General features: G+C 46.1%; 2 protein-coding genes across 3 annotated transcripts in view; both read left to right on the plus strand.

The window, feature by feature from the left end:
* The first annotated feature begins 4 nt into the window (after positions 1-4).
* Positions 5-3,059, plus strand: Uxs (UDP-xylose synthase). Its single transcript, XM_031975164.2, has 5 exons — positions 5-358; positions 496-1,083; positions 1,172-1,285; positions 1,359-1,679; positions 1,768-3,059. The coding sequence occupies exons 1-5, from the start codon at positions 298-300 to the stop codon at positions 2,034-2,036; spliced, it is 1,353 nt and encodes a 450-aa protein (XP_031831024.1). The 5' UTR covers positions 5-297; the 3' UTR covers positions 2,037-3,059.
* Positions 3,060-8,510: 5,451 nt separating this feature from the next.
* The window catches only part of Sulf1 (Extracellular sulfatase Sulf1), a 92,234-nt gene continuing 84,623 nt past the window's right edge, over positions 8,511-16,121 (plus strand). For both annotated transcript variants that reach the window (XM_031974851.2, XM_031974853.2), the window contains exon 1: positions 8,511-8,869. The gene's annotated coding sequence lies outside the window, so the exon portion shown is untranslated. The remainder of the gene's footprint in view (positions 8,870-16,121) is intronic.

Below are 16,121 nucleotides of genomic sequence, written 5' to 3' on the forward strand. Positions count from 1 at the left end.
GTTAGGATCAACTGACATAAGAAACAAAATCTGCGAAATGTTTTGCATTGCACTGCTCAGATAGCAGCACCAGTTTTACGTCGATAAACGAAACGGAACATAGGAAATGCGAATATCATGTCGAGAAAGGGAATGTAGGTTATGTTTTTTAATTGTGCACTCCAAAAAATGACACACTTGATACGGTCAACTGTTAGCTGTCGCTTTCACCGCAGAGTGTTATGTTGACAATCTGCGGCATATAGAAAGAAGAATTAACGTGAGTTCCTTTACCCAAGACATGTGCAACGTTAAAGCATGGTTGTCACTCCACGAAAGATGAAACAGGTTGCCTTTTCCGTGATTTGTGTAATAATAGGTAAGTCTTTCAACCTCGTGAAAAGAGTGATACCATTTTTTTCTCCCGTCATTGATAAGCTATATATAAGTAGAAAATATTGAAGAGTGATGTTAGAGTTTCCATAAGTTCTAAATATCATTCTACAAATATTTCAGTGTTAGGATTCTACAAAACAGTAGTTAATCCACAAGAAGAACAATCTTTCCCTAGAATTCATCCAAGGGATCGTAAATCCCATATAGGCGATGTAAATGATATTGAATCTGAAAATCAAAAAGTACAAGACATTGAGGAAGATGCACCTTATGCTGATATTAAAGATATTGAAGAAGCAAAATTAAGGATTCGAGAGTTAGAGGGTAAATTACAGCATCTAGAGGCTAAAATTGAGAACACTGTGTCCAAGGATTTCCCAACAGTCAAGTTCCTTAACTATAAAAACCGGAAAAGAATTCTGGTCACAGGTGGAGCAGGTTTTGTTGGATCACATTTGGTTGATCGATTAATGTTGGCTGGCCATGAAGTGATAGTTGTAGATAACTTTTTCACTGGAAGAAAACGCAATGTGGAACATTGGGTTGGCCATGAGAACTTTGAACTAGTTCACCATGACATAGTCAGACCTCTCTATTTAGAAGTAGATGAAATATATCATCTTGCCAGCCCAGCTAGTCCTCCACATTATATGCTTAATCCAGTAAAAACAATTAAAACAAATACTTTAGGCACAATAAATATATTAGGTATGTAATATTGTGCAATGTATATTATTGGTTGAGACACAGATCAAGATAATTATGATGCAATTTAAATGTTCTTTAACTATATCAGGTCTTGCAAAACGAGTAGGAGCAAGAGTTTTAATAGCTAGTACATCTGAAGTGTATGGAGATCCTAATGAGCATCCACAATCAGAAACCTATTGGGGCCATGTGAATCCTATAGGTACATAAAGAAATTACATTTCCGTGATTTACTGTGATGAAAATGATGCAAATATTTGATGTGAATCTTCTAGGCCCAAGAGCTTGTTATGATGAGGGAAAACGTGTAGCTGAAACTCTAAGTTATGCTTATATGAGGCAAGAAGGTGTTTCAGTACGCGTCGCTAGAATTTTCAACACATTCGGGCCTAGAATGCACATGAATGACGGCCGCGTAGTCTCTAACTTCATACTACAAGCACTGCAAAATGATTCAATTACTATATACGGTAGTGGAAGGCAGACGCGATCTTTTCAATACGTGTCTGATCTAGTCGATGGACTAGTAGCCTTGATGGCATCTAATTACACACAGCCTGTGAATATTGGAAATCCTGTAGAGCATACAATAGAAGGTAAATCCATATTGCAGTGTAAAATACTTTTAACGTAGAATATTCTTAATAATACTTTACTGAAAAGCTGAATAAAAAATCATTTCAGAATTCGCATTTATAATAAAAGATTTAGTTGGTACAAATAGTAAAGTAGTCGAGCTTGCGGCGGTCGAGGATGATCCCCAAAGAAGAAGACCTGACATAACAAGGGCTAAGAAGTATTTGAACTGGGAGCCAAAGGTTCCTTTAGCCGAAGGACTTAAAAAGACGATAATGTACTTCGCTAAAGAACTGCAGAGAACGAAACACTCGCAGAGAGCTAGTTTTATGCAAACGTCTTATAAAAACGATCATGACATAGTAGAACAACTGTAGGAAAATAGAACGTTAACACGATTAATTTATCCACTTCTAAGAGTGGCTTGAAAGTGCCATTAAGCTATGGACCACTATGTGCCAAAATATTCCCCGTCCAAATTGAATTCCACATAATTTCTTAATATCGACGGGTACATAATCCTAATTTTTAATAAATAACGAATTCGTTTGTCATGATATCGACATCACATATTTAATATCTTCAATTTGATTTTCAGTTCCGTGTTGGTCGCATTCTATGTACACTTTTGTTTATTGTTGCGTGTAGGTATTTATTTTCAACTGACCACACCGCTATTTATGTTGCGATGGATTGGAGAATAATAATCGTGTTTCTGACAATGTATTTTTTTACAAGTAGAAATGTCTAGATCGCAAAACCCTCGCAATTCTTTGTTATAGGTGAGAATACTCGGACGATCACTCGCCGGTGCTGGTGGAAGTTATTCATATCCTTTCCCCATTTCGCGAGTAACTAGAATAGTCTGTACGGAGTTCAATGTAACAAGCTGTTTTTACTTAATATTCCTATGCAATCGATTTTACTCCAACTGTACATGTTCGTCGTCTTTTATCTAAATTTCTTTATCGTGTATCATAGCAACATAATCAGTGTGCACCTGTGAGATTAGTAAATTTTTAAGGAGTGTTTTCGTCATCGAATGTCTTTCTCGGTTTTTAGAAGGTATAGAAAAACCAGCTGCGTTTCCGACGTTCTCATTCAACTGAGCGGGAACCTCAAGCGTTTGTATTATATTATATAAGTACCCATATTGTGTGATATATATATGTATACGCGGTGTACGTGTGCCGTACTGTAATATTTGAGAGCGTGTAAACAGGAAAGTAATTTTATACTGTAACGAATAACTGTACGTGGATAAGTGAGTGAACAGCTTTGTGAAGGCGTCTTCTCGTCGTCGTAGCGATTGTATCGGTTTTAATTTATATACAAATAACCCAGTGGGGATCTCATCCCTTATGTAGATATACAATACAAAATGAATGTTTACACTGCAATTCACAGAAAGCCATTAATTTCCTGGCGACTATAACAAATACAGGGTGTTGCCTAAAATAAGGAACCATGAAACTTTTCAAGTAGTATCATTTATTTCAGTTTCTTCCCACCAAGAACTGGAGCTTCCATAAACGAAATTGGCAACATAAAATATTGTCCGCATTTTACGGAACACCTTGCGCGTCCAATTATTTCATTCCATTTTTCTTCGCCGAGGACCGGTGGCCTCGTTGCTAAACAATGATGAACAATTACCAGCGACAAGTAGACAGTATTACCAGCGACGAAGAGTTATAAGGGCGTACATTGTTGCATAACGAGCTCGTGATTCTTCTTGTCCGGTTGCAATCCAACTAGATAATATTATAATTCCGGCAAGCGTGACCACTTGCTGAAGACGCATTCCACAGCGAGATTGAAGAATCGGCCGCGCCGTTTAAAGCGTATTTGAAGGGCCGATTGGTCTAAATGGGTGTCGCGTGGGCCCTGACAGGGCGCACGTGGTCGTCCTGTCTCCGCAGAAAGAGAACGAATCACCGGCAGGGGGACGAGGAGAGAGAACGAGAGAAAGAGAAAGAACCGCTCGGATTCTTAACGATAATCATCGCATCCGGGATATGGCGCGGCTTTGTCGCGGCGGATGAAAACGCCGCAAGGGTGAAGATGATCTAATCGTTTGCTCGACGCGTAGGAAACAAGGCTCCGTTACGATTTCGTATAACGACCGGCTGCTGCGCTCTGTTTTAATCAGGATCACGGTTTAATTTCACGCGGGAGTAAATAGCCGGACAGGACGAGGGAAGAGGAAGGAAGACAGAAAAGACCGAACGAGCGAGCGAGCGGTAAAGTCGTCGACGCGAAGGCTGTTAAGGGCGCGAACGTTTTGTTTGATGTGGCGGGAGCTCGTTAAAGATGCACGTCGCCGGAGTGCGCCGCGTGTAATCGAGGAACTTCAACGACTTCCTGTCTGGAGTAGACCGTAGGAACAGGTGACCTAATTCACCGTGAAGCAGCAAACGGCTACGGGCCGTATCTGCCCGGTGGTCCGCCAAGTAATTTGATCTATCTATTGGTAAACGAGACGGGGGATTGCTCGTCTAACGTGAGCAACAGCACGAGCAGCTAAGCCGCTCCTTTACCTGGCGACCACCATGGGAAAAAGGGTTGCTCGGTTTAACCGAGAGAAGACACGACCGATTAAAGTTCGTGTAATGATATGGTGTACATTTCCACGGCGAGGAACCTCTCTCTTGGCCGCTGCTCACGGTCCCGGGAATATTAATCGATTCCGACGGGAGAACGCGATATCGTTGATGGGACTTGTAACATGATTTATATATTTCAGGTTACCGCGAGGAAATTTATTAGCGAGTCCACCGACACGGCGGCGCTTCGCTTTCTCACGAGATCCTTTCCTCCGTCTCGCCTTTTATCATTGGTCGTAAAGACGCAAGAATGTTGATCGATCCCGCGCTAAAAGGTGGCACGCGAGATAACGCTCAGAGAATGCCCGGATAGGAGAATGTGTGTCGAGCAGTCTGCGACCCTTCTCGAAAACCGTAACACACTGTAGCCAAGAAACTCCTCCTCCGGTTCATGCATAATGCAGGCACAAAGTAGAGATGAACGGGCCACGGGTAACGGGGATGCTGAATCCGCAATGCAAATTTTGTACGGAAACGCTCTGATCGGTTGTACCAAATTTTTCTTTTCCATAAATAATTTACTCTCTTGCAACGGCGGCGGCGGTGGCGGCGGCGGGTATCGTAACGTCTGCATCTCGCTTTTTTAAATGAGAAAAGAATACATTTGTGGGGGCAGGATTGTTCGTCGGATAACGAATACAACGGATGAATAGAATTTCTCTTTCACCCGGTCGCGAATAAACATTTCATGTTCGCCGTTTACTCGAATATCAGTTGATTTAGAGGGATCGGCTAATTTTCACTTGATTCAGAGGCACGTTAAACGCAGAATGGCTTGTTAATACTCTGCTCCGTGTGTTGCTCCTAAATTGATTTCTTCAAAGACTCGGGCACGATGTTAATGGGACGTGGGCGCCATCGAGTCGCGTTTACGCGTGATCTACGAGCTTTAATTATGCCCACAGGGGATGAAGAACAACGAGCGGACGCGGGGTAGATTCGTAGCCAAGACAGCGCGCCGGTTTAACCAGACCGGAATAACCGTGGAACACTGTAAAAGGAGGCAGGATTTTTATTCATCAACGAACGAGCTTGGGTGATCAACGCGTAAATAAGCGTACCCACACCCCGTAACCTGTTACAGTCCCGTAAGTTCTTATTTCCTTACCACTCTGTCTTTACGTGGGCCGAGCACTATAATAATCGTTATTAAATTAAAACGTTCAACCTCGTTCGCCGGGTTTGCACGAGGTAACGCGTAATTACGCGACGACAAAGTGTCACTCTTAAATACATTACATCCTCCGAGCTCAGTCTTTACGCGGTATTACAAAACTTAAATATCCCGGTTTTAAATCGAATTAACGGCGAACGGTCGTATTTTATACATCCCCTTTCATTATGCGGCCAGCGGCGGCAACGCGAGCAACGCGAAACAACAAAAATACGCTCCTCCGGTGTCTCGTAAACGTACAAGCGTATCCGTGCGACGTATTTTCTGTTCCTTGTCGCGCAATAAAGTGGAGTACACAGAAATAAGAACATCAAAAATCCTGTCCCTTCGTTTAACTTTCTTAACTCCGGCGAGCATTCGCATCTAAACAATCGCGCCGCGGCGAACTTTGCTTGCGCCATTACTCGCGCAAGATTCCACTGTACTTCCTACTTCCCCGGGCACGATGCAACCGCATTAAACTGTAATCAACCGTAGAACATTGGGGACAGAAGTTCCTTTTTCCCGGCTCGTTTCCAAAATCCCCGGCGAGGCGGGGTTCGCGTTTGTCCCCGGTTCGCGGTGTCGCAGCATCGCTGCGCAACGGAGCATATTTCACGCAGCGCGCCAGCGTGGTCCACGGACTTTTCCCTCCGCGGATTCCACGTCCACCTGGGCGAGAAGGGTAGGGAGCCGACCGGGCGAGTTCTACGAAGCTCGTAAACATCTCACCTGAGTCGTTCCCGCCCGCTCTTCGACGGTCCCCGCAATATCGCAAATATTCTGGCGCCATCGACTCGCCGGGGCCCGGTGTCTAAATAAATACCCGATCCCGCGTTCGGCGTGGCATTTACTTATGCATGCGACTCTCTCGCCGCGGTGCCAAGAGGCGCGAGCCTCGCGGAGGAACGGTCCGCCGCGCCGAAACAAGTGGCCGCAGCACTTGAGCCGGCCTCAACAGCGTCGCGATTTGTTTCTCGCGAGCGCGGACACGCCGGGGGAGACTGTTGATCGAAGTGGTCGTGGCTTCAAGAGGAAAAAAACTGGTCGGCCGAACACGCAGTTCCCGCGAGTAGGTTTGAAGGATCGCGGAGACGTCGAGTGGACGGTACACCAGAAGTCGACTCGACGAAAGGGAGGAATATAATTGCTCGACAAGTTTATTGGGTCGTTAAGATACAGATCTCGATGCGTTTGCTCCTGGATATTCGAACACTGTACTGGTGATTCTATTAGTCTGGATAACCAAGAACGCCGACAGGAATGTTCCATAATTTGGTTTCTTCCTGTTAACATGCCTGCATTATCAATATAGCTTTCCGGTACCAGATCCGACAGACACTATAAAGACTCCGAACGATAGGAGATAAGAGGGCTCCGACGCTTAGGCTCGGTAACCCTCAATCCTTATCTTCGTTGCGTGAAAAGAGCAAGAAGATACTCGTTGAAGGACGTTCACCGGGTACACCGATGAACTTTGTACAAAGGTTACCATTCGCCGCCGTCTGCCGAGCAGCTGTCGGCTAATACAGAAGGTAGCGAGGGTGAATCATCCCTGAAAGGCGATAAGTTTGCGCCGCCTCTGCTTAACTTCGCCCAGAACGCTGTCCCTTATCAACTCGGGCTTATCGAATACGAGGCTACCATCATCGATGGTGAAGCCAGTCGTACCGTTCGAACTTTCTTGTCGAATTTGCGGTGGACAGAAATGATACGCGGACTGGCAATAAGCGCCCGGTTTAGCCTCGGTAACATGTTCTGGCACAGGTGCCGGTTTACAACGCGGCGCGGTAAGTAAATGACGGGGTGAGCGTAGTAAAGGCGCATTAGCGACTCGACCAATAAAAGACCGGTACTGTCACGCCGGTCCCCGAGTACGCCGCACGTCCACGCACACCGGTGAAATTTACCGAGTCTCTGCGCCGTCTGCGACCGGTCGACTCGACTGCGTTTTTCAGTCGGGAGAGCTTTACGACCCGCGGTGTCTGGCGGACATTAGACGGGTAGGGATCATCGAGCCGTTGGTTAGACGGACGACGGTCCCTGGCATATCCGGGCTCATTTACGATGCTCGTTCTCCCCTTTCTTTCCTCTCGTTTTCGCGAACGATTGTCAAGATTTCACTGGCCGATGGCGTATGTTTAATAATAGACGACTCGTTGTCTGAAATTCGCGCCGGCGGACGCAACACAACGCCGGAGACTGCAGGCTTCCGGGCTCGTGTGAACGACCCCGAGGGCATATACGAAACGTAAATATTTACACGCGAGTGCAGCTGTCAGTGAAGGGGAGTATTCACCTTTTTCAGGTAATGGATCCCCGGCACTTCGGACGTCTCCTCGCGCTGCGGCTACCGAACACTTCCCCTTCGAACGCGCGGCGCTGCATCTATGCACTTCGGAGAACTTTCGAGTATCTGCTTATGGCATGATCGTAGAATTGTTTTTTTTTACAAGTTTCACGTACGTTATACACATACGCGTTGTAAAAGTATGCAAGATGACAAGAGTTTCAAAGAGGATGCAGTTCTAATGGGCTAAACCGTAGACGGATGAATCTACATCTCAAATTATATTCCCCATTTCTTATTTCCTGCCTGCAAAAGGGAGATCCAAAGATTCTTTTCCATTTCTTATCATCAACTTTCATTTACCTTAATTTCTGTACTATCAACCGGAAAATGATCCGATTCGCTTCTAGCCTATCTCCAACAATCTAAACACTCGTATCTCCTACCCTAATTCAAGCATTATTCCCCGCAGCTCCAATACTCGATCAAGCTACTCAGATATTCGCGAACGACCGTAGCCTGTCTGTCAATCTCCGAAAAACAAAGAGATCCTTGGTCGCGGTGCCTAGTGCAAGAACACCAGGGAAACTTGCAATTAACTCCCGTGTCTCGTCGGTGGGACGGCGCAAAAGCGGTTTCCCAGGGGCGGGAGAGGAGCGCGTGCAGCAAATACCCCGGCCACCGGTCCCAATAGGGTGAAACGTGATTTTTCTGCGGCCGTGCCCCCTACCACCGCTCGCCACGGATCGGGACGCAGAAAAGATGCACTTGGCGCGGCGTGCTGCTCCGCGTCCGCCGGCCCAGGCGACCGTAGTTTTCTGGCGCTGGCTGGCGAGAGCAGCTGTTTCCAGGCTGGAGTTGCGGGCTGGAAGTTCAGTCTCGTTGCGACCGTCGGCGAGGTCGTGTCGCAGCCAGCCGTTTTTGCGGCCGCGCTACGAAGCCTTCCCGCCACGTGCACCTCTCATCATCCTCTCTTCCTCTCGTCACGCGCCCTCGGTCCCCGCGGACCAACAGTCTCGGAACCGGCTCCCGGCTACGCTCGCATCCGCGGAGGGTACACGCGGCCTCGCTTCTGCCGCTTTTCGTGGGCGGCCAGGGAAGAAGCGACTTCTCTTCCGGAAGACACCAGCCGCGTCCTCAGCATCCTCTAGACACGCAACGGTGAGTGAACACATCTTGCTGTGCGCGGAATCATCAGCCTGCACGGAGACTAATCCTTTGTCTCGCGAAAACACGTGGCTGACACCTCGAACAGAATTTAACATTGGGTTCACGCTCGATTTGATGCGTATCGAATTTTATAAGCGTTAATCGGTGAATGTTCGCATGTCCAGTTGTCTACGTTTAAAGCTTTTGAAGATCTTAGTGGGCGATCGTCGATTTTCGTAGGAGTAATGCAATAAATTTACGATACGTATTAAGTAAATCTAGTATCAACGAACGACGTGAATACTCCGTGGTTTAATTGAAAGGCAACGATTCGAAGCTCGGGAATATTGAATTTTTATGGTACGATTAGTTCAGAGAATGATTGATGACGAAGTAATTCTTGTAAACACGGTCGTAAAGTCGAGCGCGAGATAAGGGGTTAGGAGGCTTTACATGAATTATTGGAGCTCGTCTTTTAATCTGCGTGATCCGACGACAAACGCGCTGACATTTTTACTTCGCCGATTATTCATGACGTTCCGCGGCGAACTGTGTTCCTTTTTAACGAATTGTTAGACGGTAGGGCTTTTCCAATGAAACCGACACACGTTTCTATGCCCGGCGAAGTTTGTTCTATAGAAAGAGACCGTTAAACATTGATATCTGTGTCGTGTTTTATTTCCCCGGGACTCTGGCTCCAAACAAAAGCATTCCTTCGGTATCGACCAGGTCAGTGTTTAAACGATCCAGCTGTCATCGACTCGTCTGTTCCTCGTTCCCGTTGCCTGTTCAGCGTTACGTACACCGCAGCGGATTTCGCTGCTATCTCGATATACTCTCGTCGAATGTCGCGGTTCTGGCCCGGAAACGGCGTCTCTTTTTTTCGCGTTCGACCGATCGGATCGGTTAGCCACTTCGAGGAATCGCCGATAAAAAGAAGAGAAAAACGGTAAATGCATGTGTCGCCTGGGATATATGCAAGCGGGCCCGCCTCGGCCCGCCCGAGACGACCGACTTTCGAATATTCTGCTGGGCGCGCGTTTTATTTCGCGCCGACGTGCCGTCGCGGCCAACGGGTGGGGAATTCGGACCGTTTCGGAATATTTTTGCGGCGGTACTTTTGTCCAGGCGCGCTTCGTTCGCATTCGAACAATTTATTCCGTTACCTGATCCCCCCCGCTGAATCCTTTTATTCCGAAATTATTGCACGGCTTGTTTGTCAGAACTGAAATTGGGGTGGTTCTTTTTTCCGGAGAATTCTTAAACATTTTGGAGTATCCGATGGTTTATTTGGTTTTTCGGAAGGTAGTGAATTTATTATCGTTGCAGCAAGATTATTTCGTTTGAGTAATTTTGGCGTGTTATTGAATCAAGGTGAAAACTCTGAATTGCGTTTGATATGTATGAACGTTACAAGTTTTATGTTAGTTGAAAATATTATATCATGTTCACGAATAGCAGAATTTCACGGTGATTATGTGCTTAGGATGGATATATAATATCTCTTTTTACTGGAAAGCCATTAACAATAGAACTCTCGCAAACCCGAACGAGGAACATAAAGCAAAAGGTTAATTATGTAATGTTCACCGTTTCCTATGATTGCGGTGTAAAATTGGAGATAATTGCCAACGTAATATTCATTCGCGACTTCTAACAAACTCTCCAGAGACTGTCGAGTCATGCGGGTTGGTAAAAATCCATGGTAACGACAAACATAATTGCGTGTTGGTGTATTCTTCACCGAAGTCAACGATCTTCCCATTGTGATTTATCCTATTGTTCTGAACTCAATTGTTTCCCGAGAATCCTGATGACCTGATCTCAAGGGTCCGAGGATCGAGAAAATTTCCATACCTCCGGTGAATCGAAGAATTATTGAGTTATTATACGATCGTAAATAACGTAGCACGATTACCTGGCGGAATTAGAAATTCCCTGTCCCTCATTTTTCGATCTTCTTCCACGAAATTTATTACGCCTCCTAGGAAATTTGATAAAATTGTTTCAGATTCACATTCCTTGAACACTGTTATGTTGATGTCCGCTTCGAGAATAAAGAAACTTGTACAAAAATATATTGAACTTTAAACAACTGCATATATTCTCGTCGTTAACGCAGATTAGCAGCGTTCAAGAATCGGTTCTAATGGTCCGATCGTTTCCGAGAGTATTTTCGGAGGCTCCAGTATCGTTTTTACGGTCGAGTACCTTTCGCCGAGGTTACTGCCAAAGCGTAAACCACTGTCATCCCCGATCATCTCCATCGACACGTCCACGCGAGCGCAGTTCACCGCCACCCGTCGAAATTGCGCTATTCCCTCGGAACTATTTTAACGCCCGATGCAGGCCAGAGCTTCGTGTGCACGGCTAAGCAGGCTCAGGGTTTCAGCTTTACGATCCTCCGACTGGGTTCTAAAAAAGCTTAGGTTCCGTGCATTCGAAATAGTCCCGCGGTATAATAAAAGCGTTGCTCGTGGCACGGCGTTCGAGCAACAGATCCGAAGCGTTATTACGTGGAAATCTGATCGTCCCGAGTCAATGATGCTAAACGAAAACTCGATACGCGCATCGGGTAATCCATCTTCGATTGCATATCCAACGATTGAGAGATTAAAAGTATCCTTCGAAACGTTCCTCGATTTTATGTTATCTTCCACGAATCTTGGAACGATTCACGAGGGATTCCCAAGATTTCTCTGGGCTTTTTCAGTACTGTTTCTGTAATTGCAGTGTTTCATACATTTCCTCCATCAATTATCGTTTCGCAATGTATTAACGTTGCACCGTACGTGGAATTTATCATTCAAAGACAGAAGAATCTATGAAATATCAATGTCTGAACTTTGTTTTCCCTCTGCGCACTCATCGTTTTATGCACGTAAAAAATTGTTCACACGATTAGTCATCCGAGAAGAATATAAAAATCATCTGCGATAAACATATCACCGAGGACTAAGAGGAATGGCGTTTGAGTCCATAAAGGGTTAATGGAAGAAAAACTGTCGTAAATAACGCGACGAGTCCACGCGAGTGCCACCGGAGGTCCACCAGATGCTCATTAAAAAGTCAGCGTAACTTCTCGAGAGCTTCTCTCATCAAGCGTGGAGCTAGGAAGATAAAAGAGGTCTAGGATAGACCGTTCACGGTCCGGGAGTGTCCATCAATAATTCCGAAGTAGAAACTTTCGTAACGCTCCTCTATTATTCACGCTCGGTGTGACGGTGCCGCCTTATATTTACATTTACCCAGAATCCCTGGCACTGGATGATTATACAAAGTGTGATCAAGAAGTTCGGAGATATAATTTGCAGAACTCGATGGGCGTGGCTTTAAAATACAAATTTGGAAATATCATTCTATCGCTTGTTCGTTAATCCCACTGAATTTCGTTAACCATCTCTATTCATTTAACACTGAAACCATCGGACGTGTCAAAATGATTCATTCCCGATTTCTTCCTTTTGCAATTATTAAGAAGCTAACGAAGAAGCTAAGCTAAAGCTTCGATAGATGCTCTCTTGGAGTTTCTATAGAGAAATTACAAAAGGTCAATTTAATCTCTGTAATGTTAAGATAACGTTTGCCTTGTGAAAACATATTTTACGTTTACGATATCCAGTAATGATTCATTTTCAAGATCTTCCTGAAAACTTCCTGAAATTCAATTGTATTCAATGCGGCGCATATTCGTTTCGGAATCGTGTGAACTTTAGGAATTGAACATTGGCCCGGAGACTTTCGACAAAAAGTATCTATAAGAAAACAGCAGTTTTATTTGCTCATAAAGTCTCTCCTATTGCGTTTCACGAATTATGTTCGCTGGCTTTTTCATCCTTCTTTGCGAAGGTGTATCGCGTATTGCGAGAGCCGGCAATAAAGCGGAAAGGTCGTTCGCGGTGGAATTCGTGCAGCGCGGGCCCAATGCGCGGACACCTGTGTGTCGAGGGGCCCGTGGCTCGATCCTATGATTAACAGCCTATTCCGCAGCGGTCCGCGTAACAAGAACAAGCCGCGTCGATCCCTCCTTCGTTTTTCACGCGGACGTTGCGGTAACCGAAGATACGCGCCGGTGTAATTATTTCACCGGCGACACGCTCGCCTGATAAATTGGTCATCCCAGAGAATTACGATCCTCGCGTTTGCGTCCGCGTAGACGCAAGCCTTCCTCAAACGAACCCCGTCTGGGATTAGTCCCTATCGAGAAATGTTTATTTCGCGCACTCGACCCAGGCCGAGCTTAAAATAGAGGCCACTTTGAAAGAACGGCCGGATCAAAAGCGGAAATAAATTCTACGCCGCGCTGTTTCTTTGGGAAAACGTTCCTTGATGTCGGTCCCGCTCGGAGGAGTTCACTCCACACGTGGGATAGCGATTTTGATCTGTAATAGAAGTTTAAAAGGGAATTCTACGTTAGATAGAATTACTTACTTTTGCTCGGTTTTCGTATGATGCGGAACATAACGATTATATTTTTTTATAATTGAGAGAATTACCGAAGTATTTTCCTAGGTAAGATTTTTGGTAATACGTTGATCGAGTTTAATGCCGTTCAAAATTGTAGCTCCATCTATGCGACCGGTCATCTTGGCACGTAAACGAACCATTCCCGATTGCTTTCGTTTTACGATCTCCGGAGGACTCTGTTCTGCCCTTTATCTACGGGATCGATCCACGAGCGCCGAGAATGTCGTTTGCGGGGAAAGAGAGTCGAGACGATTGGGTTTTAATGGATGGCACGTCGCGTTATCTGCTGCACGACGGGTATTTTAGAAGCGACGCGGCCGGCGGTGTTCGGGTCACTTGTGACCCGTAGGAAAAGCCTCTTAGACATTCATCTCTAAAGCATAATAAATTTAATCTATCATTTCTACTAAATCTTCTTTCTGCCAAGATACTTGAAATGATTTATTCATCTCGATACGAGGATACATTTATCGTCACCGTTATTAAACTCTTACTCTAGTTCTTTTTCAACTCTGATCGGTACGACTTTGTCATTAATAATTTATTGGGAAAAGAGAAAAATTTTAGGCATATTCTATCTCTATGTTTCCTCTTAAGTATAACAATTGATTACAGAAGAATAATACTTACTTTGAAATCGAATGAATTGAGTAGTATATATGTTTGTCAAATTACGTTGGAAATCTACATCGCGATCCTGACACATTGTCATAAGGCAAGAAGTTGGTTCTTACGATAATCGTAACGTTCACATTCTTCGAGCAGAAGTCTCCTCGGAAATTTCTGGAAGCCTCGGCCAAAGTTTGAAATATTCAATTTCAAGGACCGCGAGCACGCTCGGCTCGCCCACGCGACGATTAACGGCCGGCCCCGTTGCGGTAACGCGAGCGCGTATTTGTTTACGAAAATTCGCGGGTCAAATGTTAATCGAATCGGCGTCGCGGACTCGTTCGAGCCACGGCGGGCAGGCGGATCGATTTACCGTCGCCGATTTCCGGCTGCGCGACGGCCGTAAACGGCGTCAAATTAAAGATCCCCTGAATGAAGGCGAAGCGGCACCGAGGCGTCGGCTCGCCGACGCACGCGTTAAACGAATAATAAAGTTTCGTCGCGCGAAACGGCAGTAAATTCCGAATCCATTTTCTAGCGAGCCGTCCGAAACCCGTCCCGTCGAGTTCCCTCGGCCGTCCGGCGCGCTCGGAACGAATCCGCGCTGCGCCGGCTTCGATTCGCGGCGGGTACGCCGTGCACGCCCGCGAAATGGGGCCATCGCGCTGTCCACGGAGATTAACGTCCCTTGCCAAATCGAGCCCACCCCTCGCGGCGTCGATTGATTTACATCCGACGTTTTATTAGCCCGGCAAGGAGGTTCTTCCACAAAATTATCGTTTCGGAGTCGCGTGCGCTGGAAACTGCAGCGGCGAAGAGGAGTCTTCAATCTTTCAACAGCACTCTAATCGGCGATAATCAAATTTCGAGCAAATTGCCATGAATTGATAATCAGATCCTGACAAACTTCACTGTTAGCCTCCGAAGTTCTTCATAGTATTACAGATCTCTCATTATTCTCGAATTTTCAAACTTCCAACGAAAAGAAGTGTTCAACTTATCGAACGAACTTCCATCGACGATCAAATTTGAGAAAAATAGCGCTGCTAATCGGATTCTAATAAACCCACGTCCAGCACCCGAAGTTCTTCACAACATTATAGATCCATTATTCTTAAGTTTCCAGACTCCCGCGAAGCGCATACTCAATTAAATCTTGACTCCGATTTCGAAGTTCTCTGGGTTCCCCGGCAACCGAAACTTTTCCAGCGAATTCTAATAATTATCGATGCCATTAAGATTCAGAGAAAAGTGGCAGCAGTTACAAATCTTCCCAACAAGTCGCCTCGATCTGCGTTCCGTCTTCCACACTCCTCCGCACAGTTCTCCAATTATTTTCCTGGGTCCCCCGTTTTAGCCGCGATTCGTGTCAACAGAGGACGCGGCGTCTGGCAGTGGACGAGTTGTTCGGTGTCGTCGAATTTAAGCGAATGGCCCGTTACCTTGGACACCCGGCCGAAAGGAGATCGTGAAAGTTTGATCGGCGGCCGAACGAGATCGACGTTATCGAGGCACGAGCGACGAATCGGGCGTCCCGTGAAAATCTCGCGCGACTTTTTCGCCGTTCGATGATTTTTGGCCGGGAACGGCTTCCGTTTGGCAACGGATCGCTTCCTCGTCGGCCTCGACGGGCTTCCGCGAGGGATCTGGCAACGGGGAGGACTTCTTAAATACGTTCGCGTTTCTCGCAGTCGCATTCGGATCGGATTCTTCGTTCCCGTTCTCATTGCCAGCGGCTCGCGCGCGATCTTTTCTTTTTCCTGCCCGTTGTTCGACGCCGGAACGCGCTCTCCTCTCTCGGCTAGGTTACATAAGCAGAGAGGAAGACGTAAACCGCCTGTTCTTCTCCTTTTTTCCTTCTCCCCTCGCTCCCCGCCGAGACGGTCCTTCAGTATGCGTTCGCCGATCCAACGTTATTTATCAACCGACGCGCAACCTTCTTTTTTTCCGCTCGTCTTCTGATCCACGGTCCCGAGGCGTAAGCGTCTTTTTTGCCGCAATAAAAGTAACCGCGGAGCGGGAACATGGCCGCCTACGTGCGATCTTGTTTTGGCAGCGGACGTCGCGCCGGAGTAAACAATCTGCGTGATCTTCGGAAAATTGCGAACGTCGGCTTGAACCGAAGGACATTGCTCATCTCGAGGGTTAACGCGTCGAACGCGGAGCTGATTTTCTTCTGCTTTTCGTT

This window comes from Nomia melanderi, chromosome 12 (assembly GCF_051020985.1).
Source record: "Nomia melanderi isolate GNS246 chromosome 12, iyNomMela1, whole genome shotgun sequence".
Lineage (NCBI taxonomy): Eukaryota > Metazoa > Arthropoda > Insecta > Hymenoptera > Halictidae > Nomia > Nomia melanderi.

Coding starts and splice junctions, on each gene's coding strand:
- Uxs (XM_031975164.2), top strand. CDS start 298: ATGGTTGTCACTCCACGAAAGATGAAACAGGTTGCCTTTTCCGTGATT. Junction 1,286..1,358: donor GGGCCATGTGAATCCTATAG/GTACATAAAGAA, acceptor TGAATCTTCTAG/GCCCAAGAGCTTGTTATGAT. Junction 1,680..1,767: donor TGTAGAGCATACAATAGAAG/GTAAATCCATAT, acceptor AAATCATTTCAG/AATTCGCATTTATAATAAAA.